The following is a 20,165-nucleotide window of genomic DNA, read 5'->3' on the forward strand; positions in this document are numbered from 1 at the left end:
CTGCTCAGCAGGGAGTCTGCTTCTCCCTCTGACCCTCCTCCCTCTCATGCTCTCTGTCTCTCATTCTCTCTCTCTCAAATAAATAAATAAAAAATCTTAAACAAAATAATAAAAAATAAAATTCTTAAAAAAAAAAATAACTGATGTGACATTTATTTAAGAAAACTAAATTAAATACATTCTTGTGTAAAACCCACCATTGGTTTGGTATCCTGTGGGTCCACACAAAAATGAAGAAAGACCAAATGCACCAGAAGATTAAGTGGGGAAGTGGATTTAATGGAGGTCAGCAGAAGAATAATTCCAGGTAAGACGTCAGTGGTAGAAAGGATAAGGATGAATTCCATCTGGTGCTTTGGTTCCAGGAGGTGCTCATGCTGGTCAGCAGGGGCCAGGGCCGTGAGGGAGAGACTGCATGCACCGGCCCCGTCTGGCTGGCCCACGTGCCACCCAACGGACCCTGGAGCCCCTGCACCAGGACCTCACCCAGCTCTTCCCTATGCTTGGACCCTGTTCTGCAGAGCTAACCCTGGTGTGGATGGGTCTTTGCACAAACACTGCCTTCTGGATCAAGTCTATTCTGGGCGTACTGAAAACCGCAACGTGCCCAGCACCCATGTTCCCATCCTGTTCCCCTCTCTTGTTTCCATAGCGAGGTCCACCTTGCGGCATACTGCAGCATTGCTGATGCCCAGCACCTAGAACAGGACGTGGAGTAAGGAGGCACTCAACAAACATCTGTCGAATGGGTGAACGAAGGCTTCTTCCACAGAAGGAAGTCTTGGCCTCGCTCACCTCTCTTCCATGGGTCCCAGCAGCCATGAAATAAAGAGAGGTGTCGCGAAGCGAGGTGAGTCCGGGCTGGCTGGAACAGGCTCGAACTGCCAGGAAGGGTTCCAGGGCAGACCTTTCCTGGGGCTCCTGTCCACTCATTTCACCGTTGGGCACTTTCCCCGGCAGGGCACGTCGTGCTGCACAGCTGTCCTTGGTGTTCCAAGAAGAGGCTTGTGCTAGCAGATCACAAGCCAATTTCCAAACAACCGAGAAATGGGCGAGAATTCAGGTGTGTCTCTGTGGGACGGGGCCAGGCCCCACCCACGGGCCAGGTGTAGCAGCCTCACGGGGACTTCAAAGTTCCAGGGAGGAAAGGGGCTCCAGAGCTGCAAACAGGTGACTCAACCTCATTGTTCTGTGCATCTGAAAAATCAATTGGGTCCAAAGTAAAAATATTTATTTAATGAGCAAAAATGTGTGCCTAATTGGTTTTTAAAAGCATATTGCTTCCTGCTTCTTGAGACTGAAAAGGGACCTTTGAAAAAATCTTTACAGGGATTGAGTTCTGAAACTGGTTTTTGGAGGTTAAATGAGTACAGAAAACAGTGTATAAGCCATGGGAGACGACTCAGCCTTTTCCCCGGGGGTCCTGAGGAAGGTGGACACCCCTGGAGTGAGGCGGCTCCAACAGGACCCTCGCTGCCCTCCAGGGGTCTCTCTGTACCTTGCAGACTTGTGTCTCTTTGGGAGGTAGTCTCCATTAGCAGCGAAGAGCTGAGGTCTGGAGGCAGAAATGGGTGTGGATCTTGGCAAGTTTCACGGCTGCTTTGAGACTCGGTTCATTCACCTGTAAAATGGGTGTGGGAGAGTGGGCTCTTCTGCCCTGTGGGATCCTCGTGGCTACTGACCAAGACAACACATACAACCGCCTGACGTGGCTCAGCACTGTGGAATCTGGCCCCCGCCAGGGCCTGCTTCCCAGCGATGTGGATGAGGCCCTCTTCTGAGCATGGCACTGCCCCGTCCCAAGGTTGGTCCTGCTGCCCCGTGTCCCGGGACGCCCGTCTGAGTGTGTGGTGTCCCCATCCTGCCCAGGCTCTCCTGACGTGCGAGAGGATGCAGCACCCTGGGGAAGCGTCTTAGCAACTCGCCTGGACAAGAGCCCCGCAGAGCAGTGTCCTCGAAAGTAAAGACAACTGGCCCTCTGGGGAACCTGGGTAAATATTTCATGTCTGTGAACATGAATTTTCTGCATATGAGGGGACTGATACAGGTGATTTCTAAGGTCGTTTTGTGTTTCGACTTGCTACTGAGTTTGGAATGTGTGTCTGAGTTTCCTGTGGCCGCTGTGAAGGATCAGCACCCACTAAGTGGCTTAAAACAACACACATCTCTCACGCTCTGGGCCTGAAGTCTGAGGGCAAGTCACTGGCAGGGCTGAGCCCCTCTGGAGGCGCTGGGAGGGTCCTTCCTGCCTCTCCCAGCTGCTGGGGCTCCAGGCGTCCCTCCGACCTCTGCCTCCCTCATCATGTGGGGTCCAGAGAGTGTGGGTGTGGGTCTCTCTGTGTGTCTTCTCTTCTGTCTTTTGTGTGATTGCATTTAGGGCCCCCCGGATAATCCAGGAGAAATTCCTCTCAAGAGCCTTAAATTAATCTCATCATTTGCCATAGAAGGCGTTGAGGTTCCAGGGATGTTACATGGATTTCGTCGGGGGCAGGGAGAGAGGAGTACTTCTAGTTCCATAAAAGTTTTCCCCCAAATAGCCCTTTCAGGTGCACACTATGAGGTAAACGGTAAGCTTTCTGAAGGCAAGGCCTTGCACTTCTGTTGTATTTTCTGAACAGTACCTCTCACAGTAAGTGTAGGCTTTGTCCTTGATGTTTACCTTTACTATTGATTACTATGCATGAGGAAGGGCAGGAGGCCTGGCTGTCGGAATCTCCCTCATTTTGTAGCTGGGAAACCAGTCAATCAAGCTCCAGGTTTCTGTTTGTACTTCACCCTCATCTGCTCCATCATCTACACAAACTGCCCGGATGTGGCCAGGCTGGACCTGCGCTCGACCCGCGCTGGACCCACCGGCAGAGGGAGGGCCTGCCCAGCCATCAGGCCCTTCCTCTCTGGCTGAGCCTTGGGACTCAGGAGGTCTTCCCACTCCCCACTCCTCTGCTGGCAATGCCCACCTCCACACCCCCTCCGCCCCTCCCCTGGGACCCCGTCCCTCCCCCAGGCAGGAAGGGAGCACCGGGCGGCATTCCTGACTGCGCACTCCCGTGCTCCCAGCGGCACAGCGTGCGCCCCACGCGGGTCCTCTGTGGCACCGGGTGGGCGTGCACTGGGCGGCAGCAAGTCACTGTGCACCAGGTTTCTCCTTAGCCAGGAGGCTAGAGCCCAGGCCGGACATCCCCGCAATGCCATTTTCCCTCCTCATTGTCCCAAAATAACTTCTGCCAACTCCAGGCATCACAACTGTGTTCAAGGCAAGGAGAAGGGAACATGGCATGTGCCACCCACATTTACTCTTTTTTCCAGAAAAATCAAAACTTTACCCCAAAATGCCACCACAGCCTCATGCTTACTTCTCGGCAGCCGGAAGGGTCCCGCCAAAGCTGTAAGAGGTGAAGAGAGCCTCTCTGTCATCTGTGATGGAAATAGGCAAAATTGAAGAGGCAGGGAACCACTCAAAACCCTGCTGATTATTTTAGAGCTGGGGAAATCTGGGGTTCAGAGAGCAGCTTGCCCTGGCCACACAAGCTCGTGGGCCTGCCACGGCACCTGCTGGTTCACAGGCTGGCTGGCTGGCTGCTCAGCAAGGGAGACAGTCCCTGCCCCCAGCCCTGCTCAGCAAGAACGCCTGTCTCTCACACCAGTGTTCCTGTTCTCCATGCTGCCCACGCCACAGCGGACGTGATCCACGAGCCACAAAAGGTGGCAGCACCTGACCTTTCTCCTTGTGCTTGCCAAGCTCTGCCGTGTGATGGCTCTGAACTCAACAGGGAACTGCGCCCTGCAGTGGGCAGGGTGATGCAGGGATCTGCGGGGCCAGTGCAGGCTGGGGGGCCACTCTCTGGAGCAGTTAGGGCCTGCTGACCTCGGCTCCTGGGCAAAGGACCAGGATGGGGGGGCTGCTCTGTGTGGCCAACACTCCGCCTGGTCCAAAGGGACCCTGAGCCCCGTGCTCACTAGAGCCTCGGGGCAGGGAGCAGGCTGCAGGTCCCCAGACCCGATGGAGGCAGGGTTACACCTGAGGTCTGTCCCTCACTCGGCCCTGCGTGTCTTCCTGGTGGTTAAGCAGGTGAGTAGGTAGTGGGAGGGGAGGCAGGGGCTGGGCACAGGGGCAGCTCCCACTTGGAAGATGCTGGGGTGCGGCAAGAAAAAGGCACGGTGGTTACGGGGTGCAGCATGCTGGGAGTGGACCTGGCTGTCCCAGATGGGGGGTAGGGCCCCTGACCTCCGGGTGAGGGTCATGGCTCAGAGGCCTCAGGGGTTGGCGGGCCTTCCCTATGGGGTGACTGCTGCTTTGCCCCCACACTCCTGCCCTGCACGTAGGCCTACTTCCCCAAGGAACTGGAAGTGCCCCTCTTCCTGAGAAATCTTGGTTTTTAGGTGTTGGGAACTGCAGGAAACGGAGGCCCCTTGTCCTCTCTCCACGGCTGCAGCCTTGACCGGTGCAGGGCTGGCTCAGGGACACGGGGCGCCCACCCCATGGACGGAGATGCCTGGGCTGGGGGATGCTCCCTGGGCTCCGTGGGTGGGGAGTGGAAGCAGGGGTCTCCAGCTGGACACGGACAGGAACGAATCCTGCCCAGACTCGTGGGAGCTGAGCTGCAGCCGAGCGTCAGGACAGAGGTTTGATTGCTGACCAGCGATGCTGAGCTCGCCCGGCCTCAGGGATTCTGGTTGGGTTTCCTTCGGCCTTGCATCTTATCTGACACCTGAACTAGATAAAGTGTTCACCGACACTCACACACTCACGGGTGAAACGAAGCCCTGCCCCCACGCTCCCCAGGGTGGGCCCCTTACCCCTTCTGGCTTCCTTTACCTTTCGTACAGACGCTGGTCCTGGCCCCAGGGTCTGGAGATACCCACTGTACTGATAACCCATGAGGGGCAGTCCCCAGGCTGAGTGCCATCGGGGACTCCTGCCACAGGGACCAGGACCCCGCGCCCCTAGGAGACGTCCCCTAGAGCTGCAGATCCCGCCAGCAGAGGCCTGGCCCCATCCATTCTGAAATCTCACCCTCCCAGAAATGAGGGGCAGAATCACATGCAGTGAGCGCTTACCAAAGACACGCGGAGTCCACACAGCGGGACTTGCTCCTGGCTGACCCGCTAGCCTGCCTGGAGAACCCCCACCTCCTCGTCCACACCGCCGGCTACACTGCAGCGGATGGAGAAGACACAGCACCACCCCACTCTCTGTGTGAACATTTGCCAGGGACGAGGTTAGGATGCTCCCATGAGCCCCCCAAAATCACCCCTGACAACCACGACTGTTTACCTTAAAGCAGTGCAGACGGGCCTCAGGCCCCATCTCCTTTCACACCGAGGGCACCGTAGTGGCTAGTGGGTGTGCCGACGACCCGCACATGGCAGTGCCGCTCCTGCTGCTGGAAGCTGCCCCGGGCTCGGGCTCTTGGTTCCCCGCTGAGGATGCACCAGCGGTGGCCCTCCACCAGGTGCTTCTCCAGGAGGAAGAGCTGGCGGGAGGTGCGGAGGGCCCTGCCCCACCGGGCTGCGTGCCCCTCCCTCCCTCTGTCCTAACGGGGCCCTAAACAAGCACCTGGAACAACAGGAGCCTGCAGGCCTGCTCTGCAAAGTCTTTGAATGAGGTGTGCTTGTGGGGCATCCGCTTCACCGGGGGGGGGGGGTCCCCAACCCAGCTGGGGAAGGCTGTGTGTGGGAGGGTGTGTGACTGTGAGCATGCATTTGCACACGTGCGAGCGTGGGGGTGAGCTGTCGTGGACTTGGCAGAGACTGGCACGTGGGCTCATCTTCCTCCCACAAGAGCCCCTGCGTGTGGTGGGCCTGGTGCAGAAGCATGCGTGCTGAGCCTGGGCTCTAGTCTGGCTTTGATTTCCAGTCACACTGCACCCAGTTGGTCACGCCGTCTGTTTCCTCGCCAGTGAAGTTACGTGGCGCTGGCTCACATCACAGGATGGAGAGGGGACACCCCATAATAGCTTATAGAACACCCCAGGAGCACACAGTGAACACCCCTCAGCCACTCCGGTTCCCAGGGCTGGGGTGAGCTCCCCTCTCAGGAAAAATGGGAAAATGCCCTATTTTCCTTTTGAGCACATTGTAGGTCTTCTTAGGTCCCCGCCCCTTCCCTGGCAAGGACCATGATAGTTTAGGAAAAGTCCAGACGTCTACGGTCACCAGCACCCTATAGGACCCCTCAAGTTGCCCAGCCCACTAGACATGGGCCCATCCTAAGTTTACTCTGTCTCCTTCTCTGGCCTCGTCTCTAGGGATGAATGACCCTGCGGTTGCTGTGAACAGTTTGGGGATTGAGGCTGAGAGGCCTGGAAGCTTCTCTGGAATGTTCTAGAAAGCTGTGGAGGGCTGCATGCAGTGGGGAGCTCGGTGCACAGGGGGCCCTCTACCGCTGTGTCCAGTGCATGGCCACCTGGGTTCCCCCAAAGCTTCTCCATGCAGCCTCCTGCCCTAGCCACAAGCGCCTCTCCAGGTTTTAAGCTCCCTGGGTGGTTGGGACCACATGAGGAGCTGGATGAAGGCACCCCCAGGGTTGAAAGGCAGTACCCTGGGGCCATCTGGATGGGCAGGTGCTGAGCTGGGACGGGGTGTGCTCCCTCAGTGGGTCTCACATACCTGTCGAAGACCCAGTCCGATGCAGTCAGGTGTGGCAGGACCCAGGAGAGCATGCCATGGAGCTTCAGGCTGTCCCGTCGGGGGGGGGGGGGGGGGGCCACCTGAGCCAGGGGCTGAGGCCCTGCCCTGATCCCTGCTCCCCTTCACGGCGCGCTTCCTGCTCAGTGGTTGCACGGTGGCCGCTCCGGGCTCCTCCAAAGCACTTCAAAAGGAACTTAAGATAATAGCCCCCAGATTTATCGCCATGAACAAGTGAAGGCAGGTGGAAGGTTTCCAGAAGATGGGTCAAATAAACCTGGGCTTAATTCATGATCTAATGTGACCATTAACAATGATGTTTAATAAATGATGTTGAAGAATATTTAGTGACATAAAGAGTTCATACCGAGTAAAAACTACATATGTATCTGTATGAGAGTGGTCAGCACAATCTCATTATCGTTAAATATATACAGGCTTGGAAAACACACTTGAGGGAAACATGTTAAAATGTTAACATTGGTCATCTCAGTGTGGTGGAATATTTAGCCTTTGTTCTCTGGTATTTTGCATCTTTTCTGCAATGAATATGCAATACGTTAGGAAGCAGAAAACACGATTTTTGAGGTTTTATTGGTACTTCCATTGCAACATAAACACTGACTCTGTGTGGCGCTGTCCCACAGGACAAGTGCAGAGCTTCCCCGTCCCCCCCCCCCCCCCCCCCCCCCCCCGAAATGACCACCGGCGCAGGAGGAAGCAGGGGGTGTTTGCAGGGTGGGCTGTGCCTACCAGCTACCTCCCTCTGGTGGGGGCCAACAGAAGCCTTTTGTTTGCCTTTGTTTGCTTCTGAAGCCAGGCTATTTGTTCAATTTCTAAGTCTCTGGCCTGCACAAACTTCCACTCAGCAGACCTGGTGCGGTGACCAGGCGTGGGGCCTGAGACGTGCCTGAATCCGTAGAAAGGGAAACACAAGCAGGGACAATCTTAAAGCATGTCTGCCAGTCTTGATAAATGACTCAGCAGCACAAGGGCCCAGGGAGGCCAGGTTTGAAGCTCCACACTGCTTAGAGGACACGGGGTACCCCGCACCCCGTCATGCTGTGTGCACCCCCATATCCCCCCACCTCCTGCCTCTAACCCCCTATGCATGCCTCCTGTCCCTACACACCCCCTCCATACTTGCTTCCCCTAAACCCCCATACCTCCGCCCCTACACCCCCTATGCTACCACCCAGACAGCGACATGCCAGGTGACTTTGCCAACAGGCTGGTCACATCTGGGGTGAGGGGTAGCAGGGGCGTCCCCAGACACCAGGAGATGGGGGAGACAGGGGGTGACTCCACGGTTCTGGCTGGTTGGGGCACATTCGGACATGGAACAGGGTCTTCCCTGAACCCTGCAGATCTCAAGTGCTCCTCACAATGCTCCATAAAGGTTCTAGAGGGACGGACATGCCACTAACCTCTCGGTCACCGGACGAGCCACAAGCTCGGACCCCAGACGTCACTGGCCGCCTCCGAGTGACCCCGGGTGGGGCAGGGACCCCATGGGCTGCCGGGCTTTCCCGAGGAGGGTACCGTTCCCGCCGAGGGCAGGAGACCGCCTGAGCGGGGAGGGCCAGCACGGAGGCAGGCGCGGGCTTCGACCCGCCCCGCCCACCGGGCCCCGGGCCCCGCCCACCGGCCCCGGGCCCCGCCCCTTGGCCCCGGGCCCCGCCCCTCGCGGCTCTGCCGCGGCCCCTCTACGCAGGCGCAGGCGCAGGTGCGTGTCGTTTGAAAGTATGGCGCCTGCGGGCCCGCGGCTGGTGCTGTGTGAGGAGAAGATCCGGGAGAAGAGCGGCCTGGCGCCTCACCAGAATCTGGGTGCGCGGCGGTGGCGGCGGGCCGGCTGAGGGTGCGAGCTTCCCGCCGCGGCGTCCACAGACGGGTTCGGACCAGGGGCGCGCTATCCTGACCGCGCTCTTCCCGAACCGTCGAAGGCGGGGGGGAAAGGAAGGGGGGGACGCGGGGCGGGGTCCGGGGCCCGAGTGGTGGGGGGGCCGCGTGGGGGCAGGGTACCCGAGTGGGGCCGGGGACGGGGGGACAGGAGGTCTGAGTAGGGCCGGGGTCGCGGGGGGGCTGGCAGGGGGCCCGAGGGGGGCGGGGGACAGGAGGTCTGAGTAGGGCCGGGGTCGCGGGGGGGCGGGCAGGGGGCCCGAGGGGGGCGGGGACAGGGGCCCTAGTGGTGGGGGGACGCGGGGGCGGGGCCCGGAGTGGGGCCGGGGTCGCGAGGGGGGGCGGGGGCTCCTAGTCGTGGTGGGGCGCTGGGGCGGGCCGAGTGGGTCAATGGTTTTCTTTAAACAAAAAAATTTTTTAAAGATTTTTTTATTTATTTGAGAGAGCTTTAGTGGGGGAGAGGCAGAGGGAGAGGGGGTGTGCTCACTGAGCCGTTGGGGGTGTGTGCCCTAATTGCGATCATGACCTGAGCAGAAGTCGAGAACCCTGCACTGAACTGGCTTAGCCTCCCAGATGACCCACATGGTTTTCTTTTACCCCTAAATAAGGTGGTATAGGCTGGCTTTTTTTTTTTTTTAAGATTATTTATTTTTTTAAAAGGGGGAGCCACGCGGGAGAGGGAACACAAGCAGGGGGGGGGGGGAGAGGGAGAAGCAGGCTTCCCACGGAGCAGGGAGCCCGATGCGGGGCTCAATCCCAGGACCCTGGGATCATGACCTGAGCCGAAGGCAGACGCTTAACGACTGAGCCACCCAGGCGCCCCTAGGTTGGCTTTTTAAAAAGAATCTTGACCCAGCAGCCTTCATTCCTGGCAAAGCGGGCCCTCCCCTCCTGTTGTACAGTTCCTCTGGACTCTGCTCTTTCTGTGCTGGGGAATTTGTTCATGGAGGATATTGGTCGCTAGTTTTCTTTTTGTCCTGTTTTTCTCTGGTTTTGGCATCAGGGTAAAGCTGAGTCCCTGAAATAAGTTGGGAAGTGTTTCCTCTTCCGTTTTCTAGAAGAGGTTGTGTGGAATTGGGGCTGATTCTTCCTTGATGGAATTTTCACTGAAACCATATGGGCCTGGAAAGTTCTGTATTTGAAGCTTTTAAATTACAAATTTAGTTTATCTAAGACTATTCTTAATGTCAGTTTCTTCTTGGATGAGTGAGTTATGGTTGGGGTTTGTAAAATGGATTCTTTGCATGTAAGTTGTTGAATGTATGTGTACAGAGTTGTTTATGGTACTCCCTTATTAGCCCGGTCATGTCCTGGGGTCGTCCAGATACCCTTCTTCCATTCTCAGTATTGGTCATTTTTGTCTTTTTTAGACTTGGTAGAGCTTTGTGAACTGTTACTAATTTTTTCAGTGAGTCACCTTTTGGTTTAATGGGGTTTTCTCCATTGTGTTCTTAGATTCAAATTTTATTGATTATGTTCTTTAATATTTTCTTCTTTCTGCTCACTTTGCATTTATTTTACTCTTCTTTTGTAGTTTTTTTTTTTTTTTTTTTGAGAGAGAGGGAGGGGTGGAGAGGGAGAGAGAGAGACACACACACAGAGAGAGGCAGGGAGGGGGACCAGAAAGAATCTTAAGCAGGCTACATGCCCAGTGCGGAGCCTGACTTGGGGCTCGATCCCGCCATCCTGAGATCATGACCTGAGCCGAAACCAAGAGTCTGATGCTCAACGGACTGAGCCACCCAGGTGCTTCTTTTGTAGATTCTTGAGGTGAGAGTTTAGATTATTGATTTGAGACTTTTTAATTTTCTATTATATTTAGTGCCATAAATTTTCCTCTAAGCACAACTTTAGCTGCACTCACAAATTTTTTTATATTTTCATTAAGTTCAATGTCTTTTTAGATTTTTCCTTGAGACTTCCTCTTTGACCTATGGATTACTTGGGAGTGTGTTTTCTCATTGTGTGTTTGGAGATTTTCTTTTTTCTTTTTTTTCTTGTTACTGATTCTAGTGTGATTCTGTTATGGTCAGAGTCCATACTCTGTATGGTTTTAGTTCTTTTAAATTTGTTGAGGTTTGTTTTTGGTTTAAGATCTGGTCTGTATTGGTGAATGTTCCAGGTGCAATTAAAAAGAATGTGTACTCTGTTGTTGCCTGGAGTTTTATGTAAGTATCAGTTAGATCCTATTGACTGATAACGATGTTCAGTTCTTCTGTATCCTTGTTGATTTTCTGTCTAGCGATTGTATTAATTACTGGGAGGGGACTGTTGACCCTAACCCGAATCCTGAATTTGTTTCTCTTCTCACTACTTCATATATTTTGAAGCTGTGCTGTTTGAAGCTGTGCATATATATTTAGGATTTGGAGTGACCCTTGTAACATGTGGTGTTCCTCTTTGTCCCTGGTAATTTTCTTTTTTGAGACATCTGCTAGTGTAGCTACTCCAGCTTTCTTTTGATTCATGTTTTCAGGGCACATCTTTCCCCATCTATTTACTATTTAATCTAAACTTAACCCATATCATTGTATTTAAAATGAGGTAGACAGTGTGTAGTTGGTTCATTTTTATTTACTCTGCCAATCTCTGTTTTTTATAGTGTATTTATACCATTTACATTAAATGTAATTGTTAATATGGGAGAGCTGAAGCATGCCATTGTATTATTTGTTTTCTATTCATTATCTTTTTCTTCTTTTGTTTCCCATTTCCTGCCTTCCTGTGGTTTGGGTATTTTCTTGGTGTTCCATTTTGAGTTATCTATTTTTGAGCATATCTCTTTGTATAGTGTTTTTAGTGTTGCTTCATAAATTACAGTGTATTTATATAATTTAAAACAGTCTACTTGTGTGGACGTTTTACCCCTTCAAGCAAAATGTAGAAACCTTATAACCAATGTTTCCTTTGTTTTTTTATCCTTTATAATTTAGTTGTCTTAAATATTTTCTCTGCATACCTTGAGAACCACATTAATCATTTTTTTTCTTTTACAGTCATCCAAAATTTTAAATAACTCAGGAGGAAACATTTTTACCTACATGTTTACCTGTTTCATTATTCTTTCTTCATTTCTGATGCTCCAGGTTTTCTTCTTTTATCCTTCCTTTATGTTTGAAGGGTTTTCTGTAGCAGTTACCTTAGGGCAGGTGTGCTGCTGAAACATTCTCTCGGTGTTTCTTCATTTGAAAATATCTTATTTCACCTCAGTCCCTAAGACTGTTTTTGGTGGATACAGAGTTCTGGGTTGAAAGTTCTTTTCTTTCAGCACTTGGGAAATGTGGTGCTCCTCCTTCAGGCCTCCTTGGTTCTGAAGGGTAATCCCCTGCCCTATGAGTTGTTTTTTCTCCCTGGGTAACGTCTTTTTAAGATTCTTTCACTGTTGTTAGGTTTTAGAAGTTTATTTCTGATGTATCTGGGCATGGCATTTTTTTTTTGTCTTTATCCTGTTTGGGGTTTTCTCAACTTCTTGAATATGTAGCTGTATGTCTTTTGCCAAATTTGATAAGCTTTCAGCCATTATTTCTTTAATTGTTAAAAGTTTTTCTTCTTAGTCATACTGTCTTTCTCTTCTTGGAACTCTAATTGGAACTGCGTTGGGACCCGTGACAGGAATGTTAGATCTTTTTCCATGGACCCTTGAGGCTCTGCTCTTTATTTTTTTTAAGTCTGTTTTCTCTCTCCTGCTCAAATAGGACAGTTTTGATCAATATGTTTTTGCATTTACTCTGAATTTTTTCTTCTGTCATCTCCATTCTGTTACTGAGCAGCTTCTGTGGGGGTATTTTTGATTCAGTTATTGCATTTTACATTTCTGAAATTCCTGTTTGTTTCTTCTTTATGTCTTCTGTTTTTTGGCCAAGACTTTCTATTTATCATTTGTTTCAAGAGTGTTGATAATTGTTCATTGAACTATTGCTTTAAAATTCTTGTTAAGTAATTCTGACTTCTGTCATCTCCGTGTTGGTGTCTGTTCATTGTTTATCCTCATTCAAATTGAGATTTTTTTTCAGTTTTTGGTCATTTTTTGTTGTGTCATAGACATTTTGGATATCAAGAGGCTATTTCTTATTTAAATCTCATTACACAGTATTGGCACTGAGTGGGTGCTGCCTCATTGCTGAGGTGGTGGCCAGCCTCCTGTCACACACACAATCTGTAGATGTGTGTGGGCCACCTCCTGGCAGCCCGGCGGGGTAGGAGTCAGGGTCCGCTCACGCAGTCTCAGTGCCGTCCATGGTGCAAGGCAGGTGTATGGTGCATTGTTTTTACTGGGTGTTGAGCTGGTGTGGGGCTGATGTCAGGAGCCTGTGCTGCAAGGCGCCCAGGTCCCAGTCCTTCTACCATGGCCCACAGGCTTACCCTTCTGTGTTAGAGTCCACTGGTGGTTCTGGGTTGCCAGCTTCGTTGGCACTCAGGTTGGGCTGTATGGAAGGCAAAATAGACAGCCCTGAGACCAACGCAGGGCCCTCTCTGCTTGACGGTTTTTTTTGAGGTCCTTAGACAGTTGGCCTCCCGTTCCCCACCCTTCAGAGTTGTCTGGTGCTTGTTTCATACCTTGTTTTCCAGGGAGTTAGGCATAATACAGGAGTAGGAGTAGGGTAAAATGGGTCTATTCTGTCTTGTCTGGAACTGGAGGCCCACAAACCAATTTTAAATTTAATTGAGATGTGTTTTAAAACATAAATATTCCTGGGAAAGTATTGGTGTGCCCATACCCAAACTGTTTTTTTGGTTACAGAAACTTAATTTTGTAGCAACATTTACTTAATGGCCCATTGTTGAGTATGCCACACAGTGGCATGTGGTACATGGAGGATGACTGTGCCCTCGAGTGTAACTGGCATGGACTAGGCAGGTTAGCTAGCCAGTGGGCTTACAGTTGTGATCCCTGAGTGGAGGCTCTGCAGGCGATGGAGTTGAGCAGCCAGGAGTCAAAGTAAGAGCCCAGAGAGGAGGGTATTCCTGGTGGGAGAGGGTTTGAGGGGAGAAGCAGAGGAGGTGGGGAGCAGGGCAAGGGCTCGGAGACATTTTGGAGGTAAACAGACATGAAACCTTAAATGCAATTCTTCTTTAATGCCACTATTCAAACTTTGAATGAGTTGCATTATTTTTGTGAGTTTTTCAGATTCTGAGGTTGCTACAGCTCACTTTTATTACAATACTTTATTTCCAGTAAAAAGTAAGGTTGAAGTCTCATAATTTTCTATTCTTAGCTGAACTTCAGTCATTATCTATTCCTGGAACTTACCAAGAAAAGATTACTCACCTGGGAACTTCTTTGATGAATTTAACAGGTCTAAAATCTTTAGACCTCTCACGCAACTCCTTGGTGAGCCTAGAGGTAAGTTTTAAGTTTGTTTCTTAAAAGAAAATTTATTGCTATCAGTGGCAATGGGAAGTACATTTATAGTAAAAAATGCCATCTGTTTTATACCTATGCTTACATGTAGGCTGTACACTTGACCCTGGTTACAAGTGTTGTATTGTTTTTCTTGCGCATCTCATTACATCTTTAAACTACTTTGACAACCAAAAGTCCTGTCTCTGATGAAGATGGTTATATCTTTAAGAGAACTGAAATAAGGCCCCGAAGACTAGTGTGTGTGCTGGTCGCTGTCCATCCCTGTCTCAGCTGTGTCTTTCTTCATCCACATTCTGTACTTCACATCTGTTTGTAGTCTGACTCCTGGTGGCCTCAAACCCTTGAGTAGCAGAGCCACGAGTGCAGGGCTTCCTGCAGCGCTCCTGACGTGGCGGGCGCTTGGTCCTGGTAAGCAAGGAAGAAATCACCCAGGTGATGGCAGCTGGGAAGGTTGTGTAAACGCTGCTCATGACTTCATGGAGAAGAGGTTCCTGCCTCCCTTTATTGAGAGAGCCCCTGACACGGGCCTGGGAGCCTGCTCAGAGTCCCCTGCAAGTCTCAGTCCAACCTCCACCCAGTGCCGGCTGACCTCTCGGCCTCTGTACGGGGAGCAGTAACAGCTCTGCTCTGTCGGGTTGTGTGCAGACTGAATGAAATGGTGAGAACTCGGTAGATACGGGCTGTCCTCAGTGATGTTAGGACTGCTGCAAACATGACATTTCACACCTGCACGGCCATCGCATGTGTGCGAGACACGGAGCCTCCTACCTAGAACATCTATCCTTGTGCTCTTCCTGTGGCTGGTGCAAGTGCATTTGTGAAGTTGGTGTTCGTTCGTATTGATGGCCCGTTTCACTGTTTGTAGAGGTGTGAACTAATCCTGCCTTTGGTCCTGTTGACAGGGCATTCAGTACCTGACCGCACTGGAAAGTCTCAATCTCTACTACAACAGCATCTCCTCCTTAGCAGAAGTGCTTCGGCTCCACTCCTTGACGGAACTCACGGATGTGGACTTCCGGCTGAACCCTGTGGTGAAGAATGAATCTGATTACCGCCTTTTTGTTGTGCACATGCTCCCGAAGCTCAGGCAGCTGGGTAAGCACCACAGCTGTGCTCACATCCTTGCTCACAGGAGCACTAGTTGGTGTTTTGTGCTCTCTACTCCTCTGGTTGAATCCCTGTGTCTCATAGGAGGAGACTGCTGGGGAGGAGGGCAGGGAGCTCTGGCCATAGACAACTGCCGAGGAAGGCCACGAGCACAGGTATGGGCCAGGCTGCTCTGTCACTTTCTGGCCCTCCACTTTCTAGCTGATTGGCTTGGACACCTTGCTGCACGAGTATGTGCTGGCTTACCTCGCATGCCCCCTCCCCACTCTGCACTGGTGAACCGTAGGCTCTGGGAAGCCTGGCTGCTCTGCTGGGCCCCACCTGCCTGGGCCTGGGGATAGGGGTGGGCTGTGGGTATCAGTGACCAACCCCCATTGCTACACTGATTAGTTTCAAGCCTACTTAGAATTTCAGTGTTTAATTTTAGATATTTAGGAGGGGTAAGGACTGGTGTTCTTACTTGACTGTTTAAGCCCAACACTTGAATTGGGCTCTTTTTCAGAAGCATTATAGTCCATATGGGAAAATTTTGCCATCTTCAGTCTTAAATCATTACTTTCCCTTTATTATAAAAGTTTTAGATTCAGAATCTTATAGTGTGGAGAAGGGACATAAGAAAGAGGAGCAGAGGGAGAGGGAGAAGCAGGCTCCCTGCTGAGCGGAGAGCCCAATGCGGGGCTTTATCCCACTACCCCAGGATGATGACCTGAGCCGAAGGCAGACACTTAACCAGCTGAGCCACCCAGGTGCCTCCAAAGCATTGACTTTTGATGTTGAGAACCATCTTAACCCTCAGATATTCTGAGGGAAGACCCAGGAGTGAGAACTGATTACAGGCCTTCTGGGGCCCCAGGCACACATGTGGGGACAGTTGAAACTTCAGATCTGAGGGTGCAAACCCTAGGCCCAAACACACGGCCATGACATCCTCTCTTTAGCATGTTCAGGGTTCTTATCCACAGAGACATCTCAGATTTGCTCAGTGTGGTTCAAGAACCTCATGGGGTGCCCAGAATGTGCATTAAAAGAGGGCAGTGCTGAGAAGGAAGTGCCCGTGTGTGAATTGCATGTGTATTTCTTTTCCCAGGGGCAGCAGGGTGCCCCAAAGTAGTATCTGAAGAGTAGCTTTCTGTGACCCGGCCAGCCCTCTTGCAGTCCATACTTGGCATCTCTGGGAAACCAAGTGTAGCCACCATGGCCCAGCATCCCTTTCCTGGGTCTGCCCTGTGCTTATGGGGGACTCCTGTGGCAGTGCCAGTCCTGGGGGATAGAAGGTCCCTGAAAAGTGGTGGCAGTCCTGGTCATGTGCAGTTGGCTGCAGGGTGGGTGATGGGGGCACTTTCATTCCCATGGGGAAGGTGATATGCTTCAGGGGTGCTAGGAGGTGCCCCTGTGGGGCTTGGTCATTGGGGGCCTGTCACCTGTTTCATGATGGCATTTGCTAATTTCTCTGGCATTTTCTCCCTAGATGACCGTCCTGTGAGAGAGAGCGAGCGGAAAGCATCCCGGCTGCATTTTGCATCAGAGGAATCACTCTCCTCAAAGCAGAGCTTCCCAGCTGTTTTCAGAGTCGGAAAGTATGAGCAGAAGTGGTCTTTGAACATTGAGAGGAGCTGTTCAGACTTGCCTGTTGACAGAAGGTTTACCTAAAAGATACACACTTCTCTGTGTGCTGATGGCCACTTGGAGGGGAGCCGTGCAGAAGAGGAGAAGGGATGCTCGGATGCCAGTGGGCGCTCTCCCCCTGTTGTCCATGTTCTCCATAGTTATTTTTTAATATTAAAATGTTTATTAAAGTAACACATGTAAAATCAAATAGCGTGAGAGGCTTGTGATGAGAAATCACAGCCCCTTATCTCCTCCTCAGCCCAGTCCTCAGAGGCAGCCCCCTCACTTCTGTAGTTGTCCCTGTCTTCAGGTTCTGTTTGAGTTCCTTCCTCATCTCCAGACAAGACAAACATCACCTTTAGTGGGTGTGAGCACTTTCAGCAGTAGCTGACTGCTGCCACAGGCCCTTCCTCCCCGACCCCAGTAGGACAGTCCGTGGAATATGATCCTTCCTGTGTTCTCTGCTCAGTGTCCTGTGGCCGGTGCTGCCTATGTAATTGGGCTGTGGCAGTGGGGTCTTTTGCCTGCCTGTATCCCACTTCCATGCTACCTCCCAGCTCTCGTCAGCTGCATTGTTATGTTTAACTGTGCGCTGTGAAGGTTGATAGTATTTAAATGTGTTCTGAAACCATAAAGTGTATTCAAGGTTTGCAGGTTGATTTTAAATAGCAACGTTTACATTGCTTGTACTGTGCTAGGACTATATATTTTTGTACACCATTTTGTTTTATCTGAAGCCTTTACTGGTTTTCTTGTTGCATTATATGCCTTAGCTCATCTTTAAATTCCTCGAATGTAGGGATTGACCAATTCTTTTTTGAAAAGGGCTGGAGAGTGAATATTTTTGGTTCTGTGGACCATATGATCTCTTTCTCAACTTTTGAACTCTGCCTTTGTAGCGTGAAAGCAACCATAGGTAATACTTAAACAAATGACCGTGTTCCAATAAAACTTTATTTACAAAAATAGGCAGTGGGCTAGATTTGACCTTTGGCCATACTTTGCCAGTTTCTGTTCTGATATCTCAGGATCAATTCCAAATCCTTGGGGTCTCCTGTTCCCTCAGATCCCCTTTAGCTCCCCTTCCCCTTACTTCCCCATTTCAAACTAGTTTAATTACTGTGTAGACAGCTATTCCCAGTATCCTGTGCAATGGTCTGGATGTTTGTGGCCCCCCAAATTCATATGTTGAATCCTAACTCCCTGGGTGATGGTGTTAGGAGGTGGGGCCTCTGGGAGGTGATTAAGTCATAAAGGTGGAGCCTCATGAATGGGCTTGGTGGCTCTTAGAAAGACAAACCCCACAGAGTTTCCTAGCCCCTTCCTCCATGTGAGATTATGAGTCAGGTAGTGTCAGACCTCTGACTTTGTTCTTCTTCAATATTTTGTTGGCTATTCTGGGTCTTTTGCCTCTCTATATAAACTATCAGTTTGTTGATATCTGTAAAATACCTTGCTGGGATCTTGACTGGGATTGCAACGAATCTTACAGATCGAGTTGGGAAGAACTGACACCTTGACAATATTGAGTCTTCGTCTCTGTGAGCATAGAATATCTGTCCATTTATTTAGTTCTTCTTTGATTTCACTTATCAGAGGTTTGTACTTTTCCTCAAACAGATCTTGTACATGTGTTGTTCGATTATACCTAATATGTCATTTTTTGGATGCTAGTGTAAAGGGTACTGTCCTATTTCATTTCAAATGCCATACATTATTGGTATGTAGGAAGAGGTTGACTTTTGTATATTAACCTTGTGTATTCGTTTCCTAGAGCTGATGTAACAAAGTACCACAGACTGGGTGGCTTAAAATAACAGAAATTTGTTGTCTCACAGTTGTTAAGGGTAGAAGTCTGAAATCAAGATGTTGGGGAGTTGTTATTTGTGGAGGCTGTGAGGGAGAATCCATTCCATGACTCTTCTGGTGGTTTGCTGGAGATCTTTGGTGTTCTTGGCTTGCAGGTGTATCTCACCAGTGCTCTGTCTTCACGTGGCTCTTCTTTCTCCCCGTGTCTTTTCACAGAATCTCTCCTTTTGCATGCTTGTTTCTGTATCCCAGTTTCCCAGAAAAATAGCAGTCAGGTTGGATTAGGGGCCCAGCCTAATCTAATATTAACTTGATTACCTCTGTGAAGACCCCATTTCCAAATAAGGTCATGTTCTGAGGTACAGGGTGTTGGGACTTCATATCTTTTGGGGGGGACACAATGCGACTCAAAACTCCTTGTATTTTGCAGCCTTATTTTGCAGGAGGTTTTTTTTTTTTTTTTTTTTTTTTTGTCTTGTCTTTGGTTGATTCTTGGGGATTTTCTACATAGATAATCATGTATCTGTGACAAAGACAACTTTATTTCTTCCTTCCCAGTCTGTATACCTTTTATTTCCTTTTCTTGTCTTATTGAATTAGCTGGGACTTCCAGTATGATGTTTAGAAGAAGGAATGAGAGAGGACACAAGATCAGCCTTGTCCTGATCTTAGCAAGGAAGCGGCTAGTTTCCCACCACTAAGTGGGATGTTAGCTACAGGTTTTCATAGATGTTCTAGTTGAGGAGTTCCCCTCTATTCCTAGTTTGCTGATCATTGTTATCATGAATAGATGTTGGATTTTGTCAAATGCTTTTTCTGTCCATTGATATGAGCATATGAATTTTCTTCTTTAGTCTTTTGATGTGATGATTGTATTGATTGATTTTCAAATGTTGAACCAGCCTTGCATACCTGGAATAAATCCCACTTGGTTGTGGTTTGTAATTCTTTTTATACATGGTTGGATACAATTTGCTAATATTTTGTTGAGGATTTTTGCATCTGTGTTCATGAGAGCTATTGGTCTATAGTTTTCTTGCATGTTAAAATAAGGCTGGCCACATAGAATGAGTTAGGAAGTATTCTCTCTGCTTCTATCTTCTGGAAGAGATTATAGAGAATTGGTATAATTTTTTTCTTTAAATGTTTGCTGGAATTCACCAGTGAACCCATCTGGACTTGGTATTTTAGAGGGTTATTAATTACTGATTCAATGTCTTTAATGTATATAAGTCTGTTCAGATTATCCATTTCTCCTTGTGTGAATTTTGATAGAATGTGTGTTTCCAGGAACTGGTCTGTTTCATTAGATTATCAAATTTGTGGGCATAGTGTTGTTCAAAGTATTTCTTTATTATCCTTTTAATGTTCATGGGATCTGTCATCACAATCCCTCTTTCACTTCTGATATTAGTAATATGTGTCTTTTTTTTCTTAATTAACCTGGCATAGAGGTTTTTCCATTTTATTTTCAAAGAACTAGCTTTTGGTTTTGTTGATTTTTCTCTGTTGATTTCCTGTTTTCGTTTCATTGATTGCTGCTCTAATTTTTATTATTTCTTTTCTTCTGCTTACTTTGGATTTAATTTACTCTTTTTCTAATTTCCTAAGGTGGAAGCTTGGATTATTGATTGTAGATATTACTATTTTCCTAGTATACGCATTCAGTGCTATGAATTACATTCTAAGTAGTGATTTCACTGCATCCCACAAATGTTGATAAGGTGTGTTTTCATTTTCATTTAATTCA

The 20,165-nt window shown here is 49.6% G+C and overlaps 1 protein-coding gene and 1 long non-coding RNA gene across 5 annotated transcripts in view; one reads left to right on the plus strand and one right to left on the minus strand.

The window, feature by feature from the left end:
• Positions 1–224: 224 nt before the first annotated feature.
• Positions 225–8,230, minus strand: LOC116639244. 4 transcript variants are annotated; one of them, XR_004300782.1, is made up of 7 exons: positions 8,055–8,230; positions 6,610–6,823; positions 5,276–5,421; positions 5,059–5,193; positions 3,354–3,414; positions 1,499–1,621; positions 225–1,197 (listed from the first exon to the last, which is right to left on the minus strand). It is a non-coding gene; the product is annotated as an uncharacterized LOC116639244 (long non-coding RNA). The 4 variants fall into 4 exon arrangements; XR_004300783.1 differs by having other exon boundaries at positions 5,276–6,811; XR_004300781.1 differs by having other exon boundaries at positions 5,059–5,155; positions 5,276–6,823.
• A 142-nt stretch (positions 8,231–8,372) lies between these two features.
• CEP72 (centrosomal protein 72) overlaps positions 8,373–20,165 on the plus strand; it is a 30,979-nt gene continuing 19,186 nt past the window's right edge. The window contains exons 1-4 of the mRNA XM_032415344.1: positions 8,373–8,454; positions 13,743–13,870; positions 14,794–14,986; positions 16,467–16,575. Of these exons, the coding sequence (XP_032271235.1) occupies positions 8,373–8,454; positions 13,743–13,870; positions 14,794–14,986; positions 16,467–16,575 (512 nt within the window). The remainder of the gene's footprint in view (positions 8,455–13,742; positions 13,871–14,793; positions 14,987–16,466; positions 16,576–20,165) is intronic.

Source organism: Phoca vitulina, unplaced genomic scaffold (genome assembly GCF_004348235.1).
Source record: "Phoca vitulina isolate PV1807 unplaced genomic scaffold, GSC_HSeal_1.0 scaffold17, whole genome shotgun sequence".
Lineage (NCBI taxonomy): Eukaryota > Metazoa > Chordata > Mammalia > Carnivora > Phocidae > Phoca > Phoca vitulina.